Source organism: Bufo gargarizans, chromosome 5 (assembly GCF_014858855.1).
Source record: "Bufo gargarizans isolate SCDJY-AF-19 chromosome 5, ASM1485885v1, whole genome shotgun sequence".
NCBI lineage: Eukaryota > Metazoa > Chordata > Amphibia > Anura > Bufonidae > Bufo > Bufo gargarizans.
This window is the reverse complement of record NC_058084.1, coordinates 450,196,007-450,210,058: the sequence shown is the minus strand read 5'-3', so window position 1 is coordinate 450,210,058 and position 14,052 is coordinate 450,196,007. Positions and strand designations below refer to the sequence as shown.

Here is a 14,052-nt window from a genome sequence, read left to right as displayed (position 1 = left end):
ATTTACAGCTCTACCTGAAAAATGGAAGGGGGGGGGGGGGGGGGGGAAGGAGCGGGCCGGATAAAGGAAACTGTCAGGGATGTAAATACGTCTAAGGGTCAATTAAACCTTTTATGGAGGAAATAGGGGCCTGCTGGAGCGGCAGTTTTGCCAGGGGTTATGTAATAAAGTGATTACAGTGAATCTGCCGGTCACACATCTGCTTTGCTGGTAATTACATTAGAACTAACGAGCATGTACAGCAAGCCATCCTCCGGCGACTGACAGCGAAATCATTCACTTACATTTCTATTGTCTATGACAAAAAATAACACAGATATCATAGTAAACTGAGAAATCATCCACTTCAAGGGGGAAGCCACTGGAAACTTTGCAAATAGTTCACTTATTTTAAAATGAAAAACCCTCAGGCCCCTTTCTCACAGGGGCGAGATTTCCGCGCGGGTGCGATGCGTGAGATGAACGCATTGCACCTGCACTGAATCCGGACCCATTCATTTCTATGGGGCTGTGCACATGAGCGGTGATTTTCACGCATCACTTGTGCATTGCGTGAAAATCGCAGCATGCTCTAATATTGTGCGTTTTTCACGCAACGCAGGCCCCATAGAAGTGAATAGGGCTGCGTGAAAATCTAAAGCATACACAAGCAAGTGCGGACGCGGTGCGATTTTCACGCACGGTTGCTAGGAGACGATCGGGATGGGCACCCGATCATTATTATTTTCCCTTATAACATGGTTATAAGGGAAAATAATAGCATTCTGAATACAGAATGCATAGTACAATAGGGCTGGAGGGGTTAAAATTTTTTTTTTTTTTTTTTAACTCACCTTAATCCACTTGTTCGCGCAGCCGGCATCTCTTCTGTCTTCATCTTTGCTGTGCACAGGAAAAGGACCTGTGGTGACGTCACTGCGCTCATCACATGGTCCATCACATGATCTTTTACCACAGTGATGGCTCATGTGATGAGTGCAGTGACATCATCAAAGGTCCTATTCCTACTGCACAGCAAAGATGAAGACAGAAGAGATGCCGGCTGCGCGAACAAGTGGATTAAGGTGAGTTAAATTTATTTTAATTTTTTTTAACCCCTCCAGCCCTATTGTACTATGCATTCTGTATTAATAATGCTATTATTTTCCCTTATAACCATGTTATAAGGGAAAATAATAAAATCTACACAACACCTAATTCAAACCCGAACTTCTGTGAAGAAGTCCGGGTTCGGGTCTGGGTACCAAACATGCCAATTTTTCTCACGCGCGTGCAAAACGCATTACAATGTTTTGCACTCCCGCGGAAAAATCGTGCATGTTCCAGCATTGCACCCGCAGCCTTAGGGCTGTTTCACACAAGCGAGTCTATTGCGGGAATCACACTCCGTGTGTGAGTGTGATCCTCCGCTCTGGACTTGCAGGAGCGCACACCATTATCATGATTTATAATGCTATGTGTCTCTGCATGGCATTTTTTCCACAGAATCATAGTGACATAAAGGATCACACTCACACACGGAGCGTGATTCCCACAATGGACTCGCTTGTGTGAAACAGCCCTTAAAGGGGTTTTCCAGTTGGCTTCAGCATCCTTTAAAATACGTTACGACTAAGGGTCCCAGTACCCGAAACGCGTCAACGTGAATTCTGTTGTATCAAGTGGCGGTTTGTCATGTTTATATGATGTCCAAATAAAGAAGCCGTTTTAAACATGGATCCAATCTGAATCTGAGACCAATCCTTTCAAATTACCTGCAGCCTGCAACGGGGACACACCCCTAGGGTTTCGGAATCGGGAGTACACAAGACCGGGAGGTGAGCTGGACTAAGTTTTTCTCTATCCTTTAAAATAACCATTTATGAAGGTCGCTGTAAATCTTGTAATGTGTTTCTATTACTTTTATGGCTCCTATCTCCCGTCCTGGGCTGTGGTCACAAGACCATGTCCATGTAGGTCTTTCCTATTTCCTGTGATGTTATGTCTATAGAGGGGAAAGTAATAGGGCAGTGTCTATGTAACTAGCTGTGTGGGAGGCGCTAGAAACTAGCTGGGCGTTGTTAGGGGCGGTGCTGGGGGTGTGGCAGAGGAAGGAGAAGTGCATCATGGGTTTGGTTGGATACAGCAACAGGAAGTGCTACATACAGGATGGAAACAAACCAGAGGGATTGGTTTACATGGAGAAAACGGGTCAGGGGAGTCCACATTGAAAAAGAAAAAGTATGGGGAAGATATACATGAAGGAACCAACTAAATGAGCTTCTCCATTTGAAACCATAGTGATCCCAGGAAATCCATTTAGGCAACATTCACATGAACGTGAAAAATGGTGGTGTGACACATGGCCATTTAATAGCTATCATTAAAAAATAGGACAAGACCTATTATTGGCCGTTTTCACAGCCAGATGGACCCCATTGAAATCAACAGTAGTTTAGTGTGCACCTGTCTAATGGCCATAAAAAATTAACACACTAGGGAAACATGGCCTTTGAAGGGTTAAAATAAAAGAAAATACTCACCTCACTCACTTAGCACAAGCAGAATGAGGACCAAAGGGACCTGATCCATCAGAAGAACAGAAAAAAAAACGGGATTCTGTAAAAAATCTGATCTTGTGCATCAGTTATGCACATTTGGCATCAATTTGAGCCATTTCTGTCAGAGATCTGTTATTTCCGATGGAAAAAATATCCTACATGTAGTACTTTTTTTTACCATCTAAAAAAAACGGATCTCAGACAGAAATAGCTAAAGCGCAAAATGTGCGCAACGGGTGTTTAAAATACAGGATCCCTTTTTTTTTAGGATCAGAAGAACAGAAAATAATGGTGATATGAACTCATCCTTAGGGCTCATACCCACGAACGTATGGGCTGCGTGCACATGCTGCAGACCGCAAATAGTGGTACTTAATGCAGGGGCACCGGCCGTGTGCACTCCGGGTGCGGATGCGGATCCACTGACTTGAACAAGTCTGCAATCCGCAAAATCTGACAAAAGATACAAAGGACATGTCTTCACTTTTGCAGTGCGGAGGCACGGACCCAAAATCCCGTTTTGTAGTGCTTCCATGGGTTTTTGATTTGTGGTTATGCTCTGCAAAAGATAGGAGATTACCAATCTTTGGCTCTATCTGGCAGATCGCAGACACATTCAAGTCAATGGATCTGCATCCTTAGGAAGGAGTGCACACACCGGTGCCCGTGTATTGCGGACCCACCGTTTGGAGTCTGCAATACAAGTACCACAGCCATACGGTTGCGTGAATGGGGCCTAAAACACACAGTGTGCCCGCCGTTATTGAGAAAAAATAACTTCTATAATATACAAATGAGCCTCTAGGAGCAGGGTGGCGTTGATCCTGCTCCTAGAGGCTCCGTTCTCCCACCTCTGGCCACGCCCTGCTACACTTGATTGACAGGGCTAGGCACCCTTGGTCTCCGTTTGCCGGCCCTGTGTCCTTTGGAAATCTCGCGCCTGCGCTGTCCCGTTCAGTATTCGGCGCAGGCGCAGTGAGTGAAGACGGCGAGGAACGGGAAGCAAGGAGGACGGCAAGCTTGTGAGTACACAAGTACAATACTCTGCCTTCCTAAACACTTTGGCATCCACATAGTAAATTGGGTAGTCTAACTGGCTGCATACCATAGCTGGTACATTATCAGGAGGCCCCTGTGCTGGTCCCCTTCCCCGGCATCCTCTCTTCACGGCACACTTCCTTGCCTCCTTCTTGTGGAGACCACGCTGCTCTGAAGACCCATTCAGTGCAGACAACGTGGAGGCCGGATCGCAGGTCCTCACCGAAGATCATGACAGAGGCAGGGCAACCCTTGGCATTTGCCCCTCATGGTGTCATTGAGACACAGTATGCAGTGGCGTGCCCAGGGGGGGAGCGGGAAGCGCTCCGCCCTGGGTGCCGACTCTCAGGGGGTGCCAGAGCCTAGACACAATGAGCGCTTCCATCAATATAGATGGAAGCGTTCATTGCAGGAGCACAAGGAGCTGTGGTCCTGACACTCAGCTCCCTGCACTGTCTCTCCCGCACTGAATGGTGAAGCAGGAAGACTTCTCCCCGCTCCACCATTCAGCCTGCAGACACAGATTGCACTACCGGCCTGTGTGGGTGGAGCCTGCAGCACGGAAATCTGCATAAGATACGCCCACACAGTGCTGCAGAGCGATCTGTGTCTGTAGGGGAGAGAGAACTGTGAGCTTCAGGAACGGGGCAAGGTGAGTAGGTACTGTGGTTTTTTATTTAACAGAAGGCATTTCTACCATGGTGGGGGGCACAGAGGGTATTTATACCATGGATGGGGCACAGAGGGCCAAATTACTACAAAGGGGGCACAGAGGGCATTATTAATACTACAAAGGGGGCACAGAAGGCATTATTACTACAATGGGGGCACAGAGGGCATTACTACTACAAAGCGGGCAGAGAGGGCAATACTACTACAAAGGGGGCACAGAGAGCAATACTACTATAAAGGTGCACAATGGGCATTACTACTATGAAGGGATCACAGATTGCATTACTACTGTGAAGGAGGCACAGAGAGCATTACTCTTGTAAAGTGGGTGGGCATAACTGTTATGGGGCACTGCGTGGGCATTATTACTATGAAGGGGTACAGAGGGCATTATTACTGTTATGGGGGCACAGTGAAGGAATAACTACTCTGAAGGGGCACAGAGAGGGCATTACAACTGTGAAGGGGCACAGATAGAGCATTAGTACTTTGAAATGGGCACAGAAAGAGCATAACTATTGTGAGGGAGGCACAAAGAGGGCATTACAACTGTGAAGGGGGCACAATGAAGGCATAACTACCTTGAAGGGGCACAATGTGGGCATAACTACCATGAGAGGGCACATATCTGGACAAAACTACTATGAAGGTTGTACAATGAGGGCAATACTACTGTAAGGGGGTAAATTTTTTTTATAGTATTGGTGGGGGGGTGCCAGAGAAAGGACCCGCCCCGGGTGCCAAACACCCTTGGCACGCCACTGACAGTATGTTCTTGTATGGTTTCTTCTCCCCCTCCCCCTTGTTTTTTGTGTTTCTCTATTCTCCTCAGATGTTCAAGTTAGCCGGTGACAAGAACAGCGTTTTGATTGGCTAAGATGGTTGCTGACCGGTTGCTGGGCATTGTGCTATTTTTAACCTTTGATGTGGATTGGACAAGGGCCATTTGCTGCGGGAATTTGAGGTATTTACAGGTGATACTCAGCATGAGGAGTGCTGTCAACGTCTGAAGATCCAAGCAGGAAGATCGTCCCCCGCCCTCCCGATTCCTAGTCGCGGTCTTGTTGAATTGGGGGTTAGTCAGGGTGGACCAAGGATCAGTTCAGTAATGGACTTTATTTAACATATGAGGAATTTTAGGATGTTAATGATGTATGGATTGTTGCTCATATTTATGGTTACCCCCATTTTAATAAAGACTGCGGTCTTTTTAATCCATATCAGTAGTATGTCTTTATTTATAATATTTATTAATGTTAAGTTGTCGAATTTGACACCATGCAGCAGGCTGCTCTGGATCAGGGACCATAAAGCACTAAAGCACCACAGGGAACACAGAAGGGCTGAACCAAGGACAAAGACAAGAGAGGAAGGAGGTACTGGATGGACACAGTGCAGGAGGAATAAACAATGGCTTACCTTCCCTTCAGTATTTAGTCCCTTTTAGGTCCCTTTCACACGAGCGAGTCCCACGTATTGAACTCACAGCGCATGTCAGGGAGAACACCCGTCCTGACCTCCCAGCACTGCCGGGGTCGCATAGCATTGTATTGATCTATGATTCTATGTAACCCTTGCAGTTCTGGAATGTATTAGATAACACTGACAGCATAATGTCAGTGTCATCTAATACATTCCAGAACTGTAAGGGTTACGTAGCATCATAAATCAATACAATGCTATGCGACCCCGGCAGTGCTGGAAGTTCAGATAGGTGATGGTAGGCGTGGAAAGTAACATTTATTTTTTTTATTCCCCAAAGAAAAAGTTAAAGGGGTTCCCTGGGCTTTGAATATTGATGATCTTCAGCATAGGTCATCAATATCAGATCGGCAGGGGTCTGAGGAGACGGCGTGCGCAGTGTGCAAGTGCCACCTCCCGTATCTCTTCATGAGCGCTGCTGCTTTGCCATAGACATAGCAGTAGTGAGCATGATAGGTCATCAATATTAAAAGCCCAGAGAACTGCTTTAATAAAAGTTGATCAATAAATTATATATACCCCAGGATGGTACTATTGAAAAGTAGAACTCAATCCAGTGTGAACGAAGGTTTATCTGCCCAAAACAGAAATACATCAAAAGTATGCAATCCATTTATATTTCTACACTGGAGAATCTAATCCAAATGAGCTCAGAAGGCCTTCACTTGAGCCATTTAATCCTGGGCCCTGAGCAAGATGCTGGTTTGGATCTAAAAGAGAGAGGATGCCTCATTACACAGGATGGCCAAGTGACGCTGACATTTTGACAGTCAGTCATTTTGACTGTTTATTGGGGCCAATAAACCCTAAATTTTGAACTATCTAAATAGTTTTCATCAGTGATGAAAGTTCACGTTTTTAAGTTCAGCTGTAAGAAGACCAAATGGAATGAGAAGGAGGAGAGAGATGCGGGACACTGCACACAGTAATGCCTTGGGGTTCGTTCACACGAATTTGCGGTCCACAGCACGGGCACCGTCCGTGGGGCAGCCGAATGGGGATCGCAGACCCATTTACTTGAAAGAGTCCGCGATCCGTCCGTTCCGCAAAAAGATAGAGCAAGTTCTATCATTTTGCAGTGCGGAGGCACGGAACGGAACCCCAGAAAGCACTCCGTAGTGCTTCCGTAGTGTTCCGTTCCGGGCTTCCGTTCCGCATCTCCGGATTTGAGGACCCATTGAAGTCAACGGGTCCGCATCCATGATGTGGAATGCACACAGAACGGTGCCCGCGTATTGCGGATCTGCGAATGCGGGCCGCAATACGGCAATGGGCAGCACACGTTTGTATGAATGAGCCCTTATTCACACAGTCAGTGTTCAGTCAGTGATTTCCATCAGTGATTTTTAAGCCAAACCAGGTGCGGCTGTAAACACAGAGCAGGTGCAGATCTTTCCCTTTACCTTATGCCTGTGGAGGCTCCAATCCTGGTTTTGGCTCACAATCACTGACCAAAACACTGACGTTTGAATGAGGCAATTTTTTATATCATAATTATATGTACCAGTATTTAAATTTGGCGACAAATTTTTATATTTTTCAATTTAGGAGCCAATGGCTCCTATTGTTTTTTTTTTTTGTCTGGAGCACTGCATTAGGGCCAAATATGACCCTAGTTGGTCATCAATTCTACAGATGTAGCAATCCTCATCTTGTTCCACCTGTACACGATCATTTTCAGAATTCAGCTGGTCGCCCTTGGAAACAGACAACGTGTCATCTCTACTCTGCTGTCAGACATGTGACCAGGAGCTGTCATCTAAGCTCCCACGAGGCACTTCTCTCTGGAAACCAGTAGAATTCTACATGTATCTTTGGACATAAAGGATAAGAAAATATCAAAGAGATGGAATAGTATAAAGTGGTGATAAATAATATGGTCCTCATACCTAGCAACTAATAAATGGCTAAAACGGGGAATTGACCCCTGCAACCAGTCAGATCACTGGTTTCTTCTTCATGCCTGTCTATCCAAGTGTACTTATGAAGGTCACCGGGCATATGAAGTCCATGCCAGGACATGTCTTCTCTACTGGGGCAGGGGCCAAAACAGTTGCCTTGAGGACGTGTTTCCCAGTGCACCCAATGCAGTCTTTTTTTTTAGCTGAATTCTTGACATACGGGGTTTTGATAAGGACCAACGTTCTCATTGCTGAAACATCTTATCCTACCTTTTCCTAAGGGACACCGTCAGGAGGCGATCCGGAATATCTCTGCAGAATACGTCGGTCGTGAAATTGTTCGGTGCTGAGATTCTACAAAATGAACAAAAATAAGTAACTGAACTATTTCATGACATTGTGAGATACCCAGGACTTTAATGGCTGCGGGTCCTTGAAATTAAGTTGCCTCCCATTAAAATGAACAGGCCAACCACGGATTTCAGAGTTTACCCCCGTTCTAGCTAAGGTAATAGGGGCGTCATTATTTACACATAATATTTTAGAAGTGGTTGCCCAGGCCAATACAACCCCCACAACACGCACATTGGGCCACCAAAAAAGCCACGTTATTTCAACGGGACGGCCTTGAAACCCAGACAGATATTAAAGGGACGCATTAAAGATATTCTACATTTTTCAAACAAGCTCCTGGATCTGAATACTTTTGTAGTTGCATGTAATTATACATCTAGCACAACCAGTGAGCCATTCAATAAAATGTATCTGTATAGCGCCACCTGCTGTTTGTACTGTTCCTTATTTCTCTGTCCACCACCCAGATGCTCAGTTCCATCTTTCAATTGCCACCAGCCGTATCATAGAAGCTGTGACTGTTGCAGGGATAGAGAGCTGCAGAAGAAACGACCAGCCCCTGAGAAAGGACATGCCCCATGAGCTGTGATAGGGAGAGAGAGGCGCTGCAGAAAGAACATGCCCCTGAGGAAGAACACGCACTCTGAGCGGTGACAAGGAGAGAACTGCAGCGGAAACGACATGCCACCTGAGAAAGGATAGGCCCACTGAGTTGTGATAGGCTGAAAGCTGCAGCAGAAAGGACACACCCCATCATCTGCCAGCTTGACCAAAAATCTAGCAGAGCAATGAATGGGGAGATCTCTGGATCCATGTGAGGTACAGGGCTGGTTCTAGCTTTGTTAGAAAGAAATTGGCATGTACTACCGGTATATGATGTCTGATTTTTAAATGAATCATGGAAAATTTAATGCTTCAAACTCTATGTGTTGTAAGAGAATAGAGACAACACCATTGTTATCTATGGGCTACGCCTGGTATTACATCTAATATTATCACGTATGTGCCCCTGTGATGTAAGAATGGAAATGTATAAACCCCTTATTGAGTAATCTTATTTAGGTCAGACGCCCCATTATTTAAAGGCCCCCGCAGACATTAGATCAATGCTGACCAAACCTGCCGATTTTGGAGCGGCCGGCCGACTATAGGGTGCAAGGAGGCCTTCCGACTCTCCCCTTTCTCTATTGAGGAAAGAAAGGCAAGTTCAATTGTTACAACCAATCCTTTAGTTCTGGCAGGAGTTTTTTTTTCAAAGCCTTTTCTTGCCTTCAAAAATGCATGCCTGGCCGTACCGAGCATGCATGTGTAGGGGGATTTGGGAGGAGAGCGTTTATTTGAAAGGTATTGAAGGTGTTTGTGCTGCTCTGAAGGTATTTTACATATGACTCAAACATCTCCTAGTGCCAGGGAGATAATACTCATACAGTACGTTGCTACAATGTAGAAACCATGCTGTAAGGGCTCATGCACACAAATGTACTTTTCTTCCGTTCCGTTTTTTTTTACCGGTCCGTGTACGGAACCATTCATTTCAATAGGGCTTGAAAAAAACCTGAAATGACTCAGAGTGCATTCCATTTCCGTATGTCCGTTCCGCAAAAATAAAAATAGAACATGTCCTCTTCAGCCATTGTTACAATGGATCTGCAAAAATAACGGATGCAACGCGGATGTCCTCCATTTTTTTGGGGGATCCGTGTTTTGCGGACCGCAAAATACATACGGTCGTGTGCATGAGCCCTAATAGTCAATGCAGAAGGCTTGATTTAACTGACTGGGAACATGGTATCTGACGGGTCATACTCCAGAAAAATATCTGCATACAATACATGTCATTCTGTTGGATCTTGGCATGGATCGGCATAGACTGGTACTGAAATGGTTAAGAAGCCAGGCGCCGAATGCCTGCGTCTTCTGCGAGCGCGCTAACAGCTTTATTCCTTGCAGCTCTCTCTCGTCTTGTAAAACAAAAGCTGCTCTTTTCCGTTCCTATTGTGAGTCTCATAAAAGCAGTTTACAAGTGTCCTGCACCCCAGCAAGACTCGCAGGTATCCGTGTTAATGTGCGCCACATCCTAGCGGTTAATGGCAAGCACATTCCTTATGTCACTGGAAGAAAGAAAAGGCGGCAGGGCCTGGCTTTCTCCCTCTTTCACCAATTATCCACAGCTTGTACTTTTGTAAGAGGGGCTCTGATAGAGGGACGGGGCTGCTCCAAGCCCCACAATCAGCTAATATAGAAAGGTGAACCCCAGCGTCAGTGCTACTTTATTGTCATTGGAAAAAGGGCAACAAAAAAAAAAAGGTTCCATTTTTGTTTTTTCCATCCTGCCTTCCAAATGCACTGAATTTTAAAATTTTCTATTCAGGGCTAATTTTTTTTTTGCCAGACATGTTGTGCCTTTTAATGGCAATATCTAATATTTCATAAAATGTACTGAGAAGCTGGGCAAAAATTTAAAGGATTTATTTGAAAAAGAAAATTGCACTGTTTGCAGGTTTTGTTCTTACGGCGTTGACGGTGTGGTAAAAGTGACACATTACCTACATTCTGTTGGTCAGTACAATTACATAGATACCATATTTGTATAGTTTTTGTTATATTTTATTATATTTATGTTTTTCTTTGCATCGTCATGTAACATTTCATGTTTCCGTCTACAGATCTTTTCTTGCAGGGCTATATGTATTTTATTTATCCCATACTGGGATGTGTATGACATTTTGATAGCTTTTTATTATATAATATTTTTTGGAGGAGGAGAAGCAACTGAAAAACAGCGATTCTGGTATTTTGATTTGTTTTCCATTACAGAATGCACCGTCCTGCATAAATACTTTTATATTTTACTAGTTTGGGCATTTCTTGATGCAGCAATACAAATTATCTCTACTTTTAAGGAGGGTGTGATCTGGATTTTTAATTCTTTTTTATATATTTTTAACAACTTTTGTTTACTTTTTTTTTTTAACTTTATTTTTAGTCCCCCCTAAGGCACTTCAACATGATTGCTTCTACCATAGACTGCAATGGCTTACCACTGCAGTCTATGGGAAAATCACCATGTTCCTTATAAGCCTTGCCTGAGGATCTTTACTATGGCAGACCTGGGAGCGTTAACAAGGCTCCCAGCTGCTACAGGACGCAAATGGCTCCGACAATCTCATAATGGGGAGGGGATGGGGGTGTCGGTCACTGGGAACAGTCCCCATTGTCTATTCTCGCATACTACCATGCTGTGTAAAACATCAGGCACCTGCCCATTATGGCGCTTGCTCCTCTTCTGAGCTGCAGCCATCTTTAAAGATCCAACATATCAGGAAAGGATTAATAGGAGTCTGTCAGCAACCCTGTCCCTGCAAAACTGCTGTCAGCTCTAGGCCGGAGACCTGGAGAGCTGAGCTGTTTAACCCTCACCTCTGTGTATGGTTTTCTTATCAGCATGCACTGTGAAAGAGAAGTTTTAATCTGGCACTTCAGCCTCGTAGGTGGTCCCTGACACTTAGCTGGTCTCAGCTGTCTGCAATAAGTGCTCCAAAACCCCTTTATACTGTGCACGAAGTGACTCCTCATTGGACACTATAGCCATCACTCAAGATCGGGGGGAGTGGTTGTGGAGCGCTTACTGCAGAGAGCTGAGAGCACTGCAGGGACCACCTATGAGGGACTTGAGAAAGTGGAACTTGGCAGGGCAGGGCTTAACAGGAACACAATGATTCTCCTATACACTGCACTGGTATGTCAGTGCAGTCTATGGTAGAAGCCACATGTAATGCGTCATTTCCGTAAAAGCTTTAATCATTGGTTCCCCCTGCACATTACAGCAGATCAATGGGGATCTCAACATGTGGACAACCTGTGATCAGATTATTTTTAAGGAACCCTTAAATAAAAAAAATTTAAAAATAAAACAGAGTTGTAAAAATAAGTGTACCCCTTTACTATCCAGAGCTATTTTCACACTAGCGTTTTTGTTTTCCGGTATTGAGATCCGTCATAGGGGCTCAATACCGGAAAAAAACGCTTCAGTTTTGTCCCCATTCATTGTCAATGGGGACAAAACTGAACTGAACAGAATGGAGCGCTCCAAAATGCATTCCGTTCTCATACCGGAGAGAAAACCGATGCGGTTTTCTTTTCGTCCTGGGATGCGGAGCAAAACGGATCCGTCATGAAACACAATGCAATTCAATGGGGACAGATCCCTTTTCTCTGACACAATCGAAAACTGATCTGTCCCCCGTTGACTTTCAATGGAGTTCATGACGGATCTGTCTTGGGTATGTTGAAGATTATACAACTGGATCCGTTCATAACAGATGCAGACGGTTGTATTATCAGTAACGGAAGCGTTTTTGCTGAACCCTGCCGGATCCAGTATAAACGCTAGCGTGGAAGTAGCCTAACCCTGGGTTCACACCTGAGCGTTTCCCAAACGCGCGTCAAACGCGCGTTTCTGACGCGCGTTTTTGTAATAGTGAACGCGCGTTTGACGCGCGTTTGTGTCATTGACTGCAGTGTCCTATGGCCACAAACGCGCGTCAAAACGCCCCAAAGAAGCTCAAGTACTTGTTTGAGCGTCGGGCGTTTTACAGCGCGTTCGTACACGCTGTAAAACGCCCAGGTGTGAACCATTCCCATAGGGAAGCATTGGATTTCATGTCTTGAGCGTTTTACAGCGCGTTTGAACGCGCTGTAAAACGCTCAGGTGTGAACCCAGGGTAAAGGTTTAAGATCTGTGGATTCTCCCACGCATGTCGTGGCCAGTAGATCAGAATAGAGACACAAGCAAAAAGGCTAAAAGGAAGACTTACATGTGGTTCACTTCAGGCTTGACCAGTCCCACTCTGGTTGTGGTTTTTCCAGGCCTGTAGAGGAAGCAGAGATCACACTCAGGTATTGATGTGTTTGGGAAGTCAGCGATCACCGGTCGATAGATGGTTACTATACAGAACACAATGTAAAACAGCAGATGGAAAGCGGCTCGTTACTAAACGACCTGATCGATACTCAGAACTGCTTTATTTGCTCCTATTGTTACTCATTTACAGCTGGTTTTAAGCAATTATCACCCATTAAACGGCAATTAAATCCTCGCCTGGGCATGAAACAGCTTGTTTATGACTGAGCTAAATAACCTCACGGACACAAAGTCATTCTAATTAACGGAATTAGAGAAAAAAACAGCACCATTCAAGTGCATAGGGCTGAACTGCAATACCAGGCACAGCCCATGGATGAGAGTGGCGCTGTTTCTGGAAAATAAAAAAGACTTTGATTTCTTCTGGGTATTCAGCCAAAGATTTTTTCACCTGAACATACCTTAGAACAGCGATGCCCTACCTGCAGCCCTCCAGTTTTTGCAAAACTACAACTCCAAGCATGCCCTAATAGCTGTAGGCTGCCAAGCATACTGGGTGTTGTAGTTTTGCAACAGCTGGAGGGCATCCCTGCTCTAGAAGTTTTTTTTTTTAGGTAAGCCATACTCACCTCACCGATCCCTCTCCGGTTCCTGGTGCCCGGATCGGCACACTGGAATCCCCGTAGGCGCCTGCACACCCAATCACTGGCCGTAGCATTGACCTGCCTCAGACATTCATTGGCTGAGCAGGCATCTTCTGGCTTCACCAGTGTGTCGAACCTGGCCCAGGACGTGGACAGCAGAGGGGACCAGAGCAGCATCAAATCGCAGAAGGGAGGAATCAGAGAGGGTGAGCATGACTATTTTAATTTTTAACACCATTGTGAGCCATACGTAAAAAAAAATTGGACAACTCTTTAAGAGTACAAGGATGTAACGTATCCGGTCCAGGAGCTTTATTCACATTATTTTCTAAACCTTTTTGGACCATTACTTTAGTCGGCCAGGACAATTAGGTTGACAGAGACCCCACATTAAAACGATGTTACGTGTACATGATAATATGGATGGACCCCAACTAAGAGCGAGGCCGAGGAGCTGCTCTGTAAGGGTGGCTTCCTCTCCAGTGGAACTGGCCCTTCCATGCATTACAATGGTTGGCCATGTAATTGAATGGTCACCATATAATACTACATTTCCC

General features: G+C 45.2%; 1 protein-coding gene across 2 annotated transcripts in view; it reads right to left on the bottom strand.

Moving 5' to 3' along the window:
- ST8SIA6 (ST8 alpha-N-acetyl-neuraminide alpha-2,8-sialyltransferase 6) overlaps nucleotides 1-14,052 on the bottom strand; it is a 126,067-nt gene that overhangs the window by 45,221 nt on the left and 66,794 nt on the right. For both annotated transcript variants that reach the window (XM_044294882.1, XM_044294883.1), the window contains exons 2-3: nucleotides 12,805-12,858; nucleotides 7,904-7,987 (exon numbers count right to left, since the gene is read on the bottom strand). In XM_044294882.1, the coding sequence (XP_044150817.1) occupies nucleotides 7,904-7,987; nucleotides 12,805-12,858 (138 nt within the window). The remainder of the gene's footprint in view (nucleotides 1-7,903; nucleotides 7,988-12,804; nucleotides 12,859-14,052) is intronic.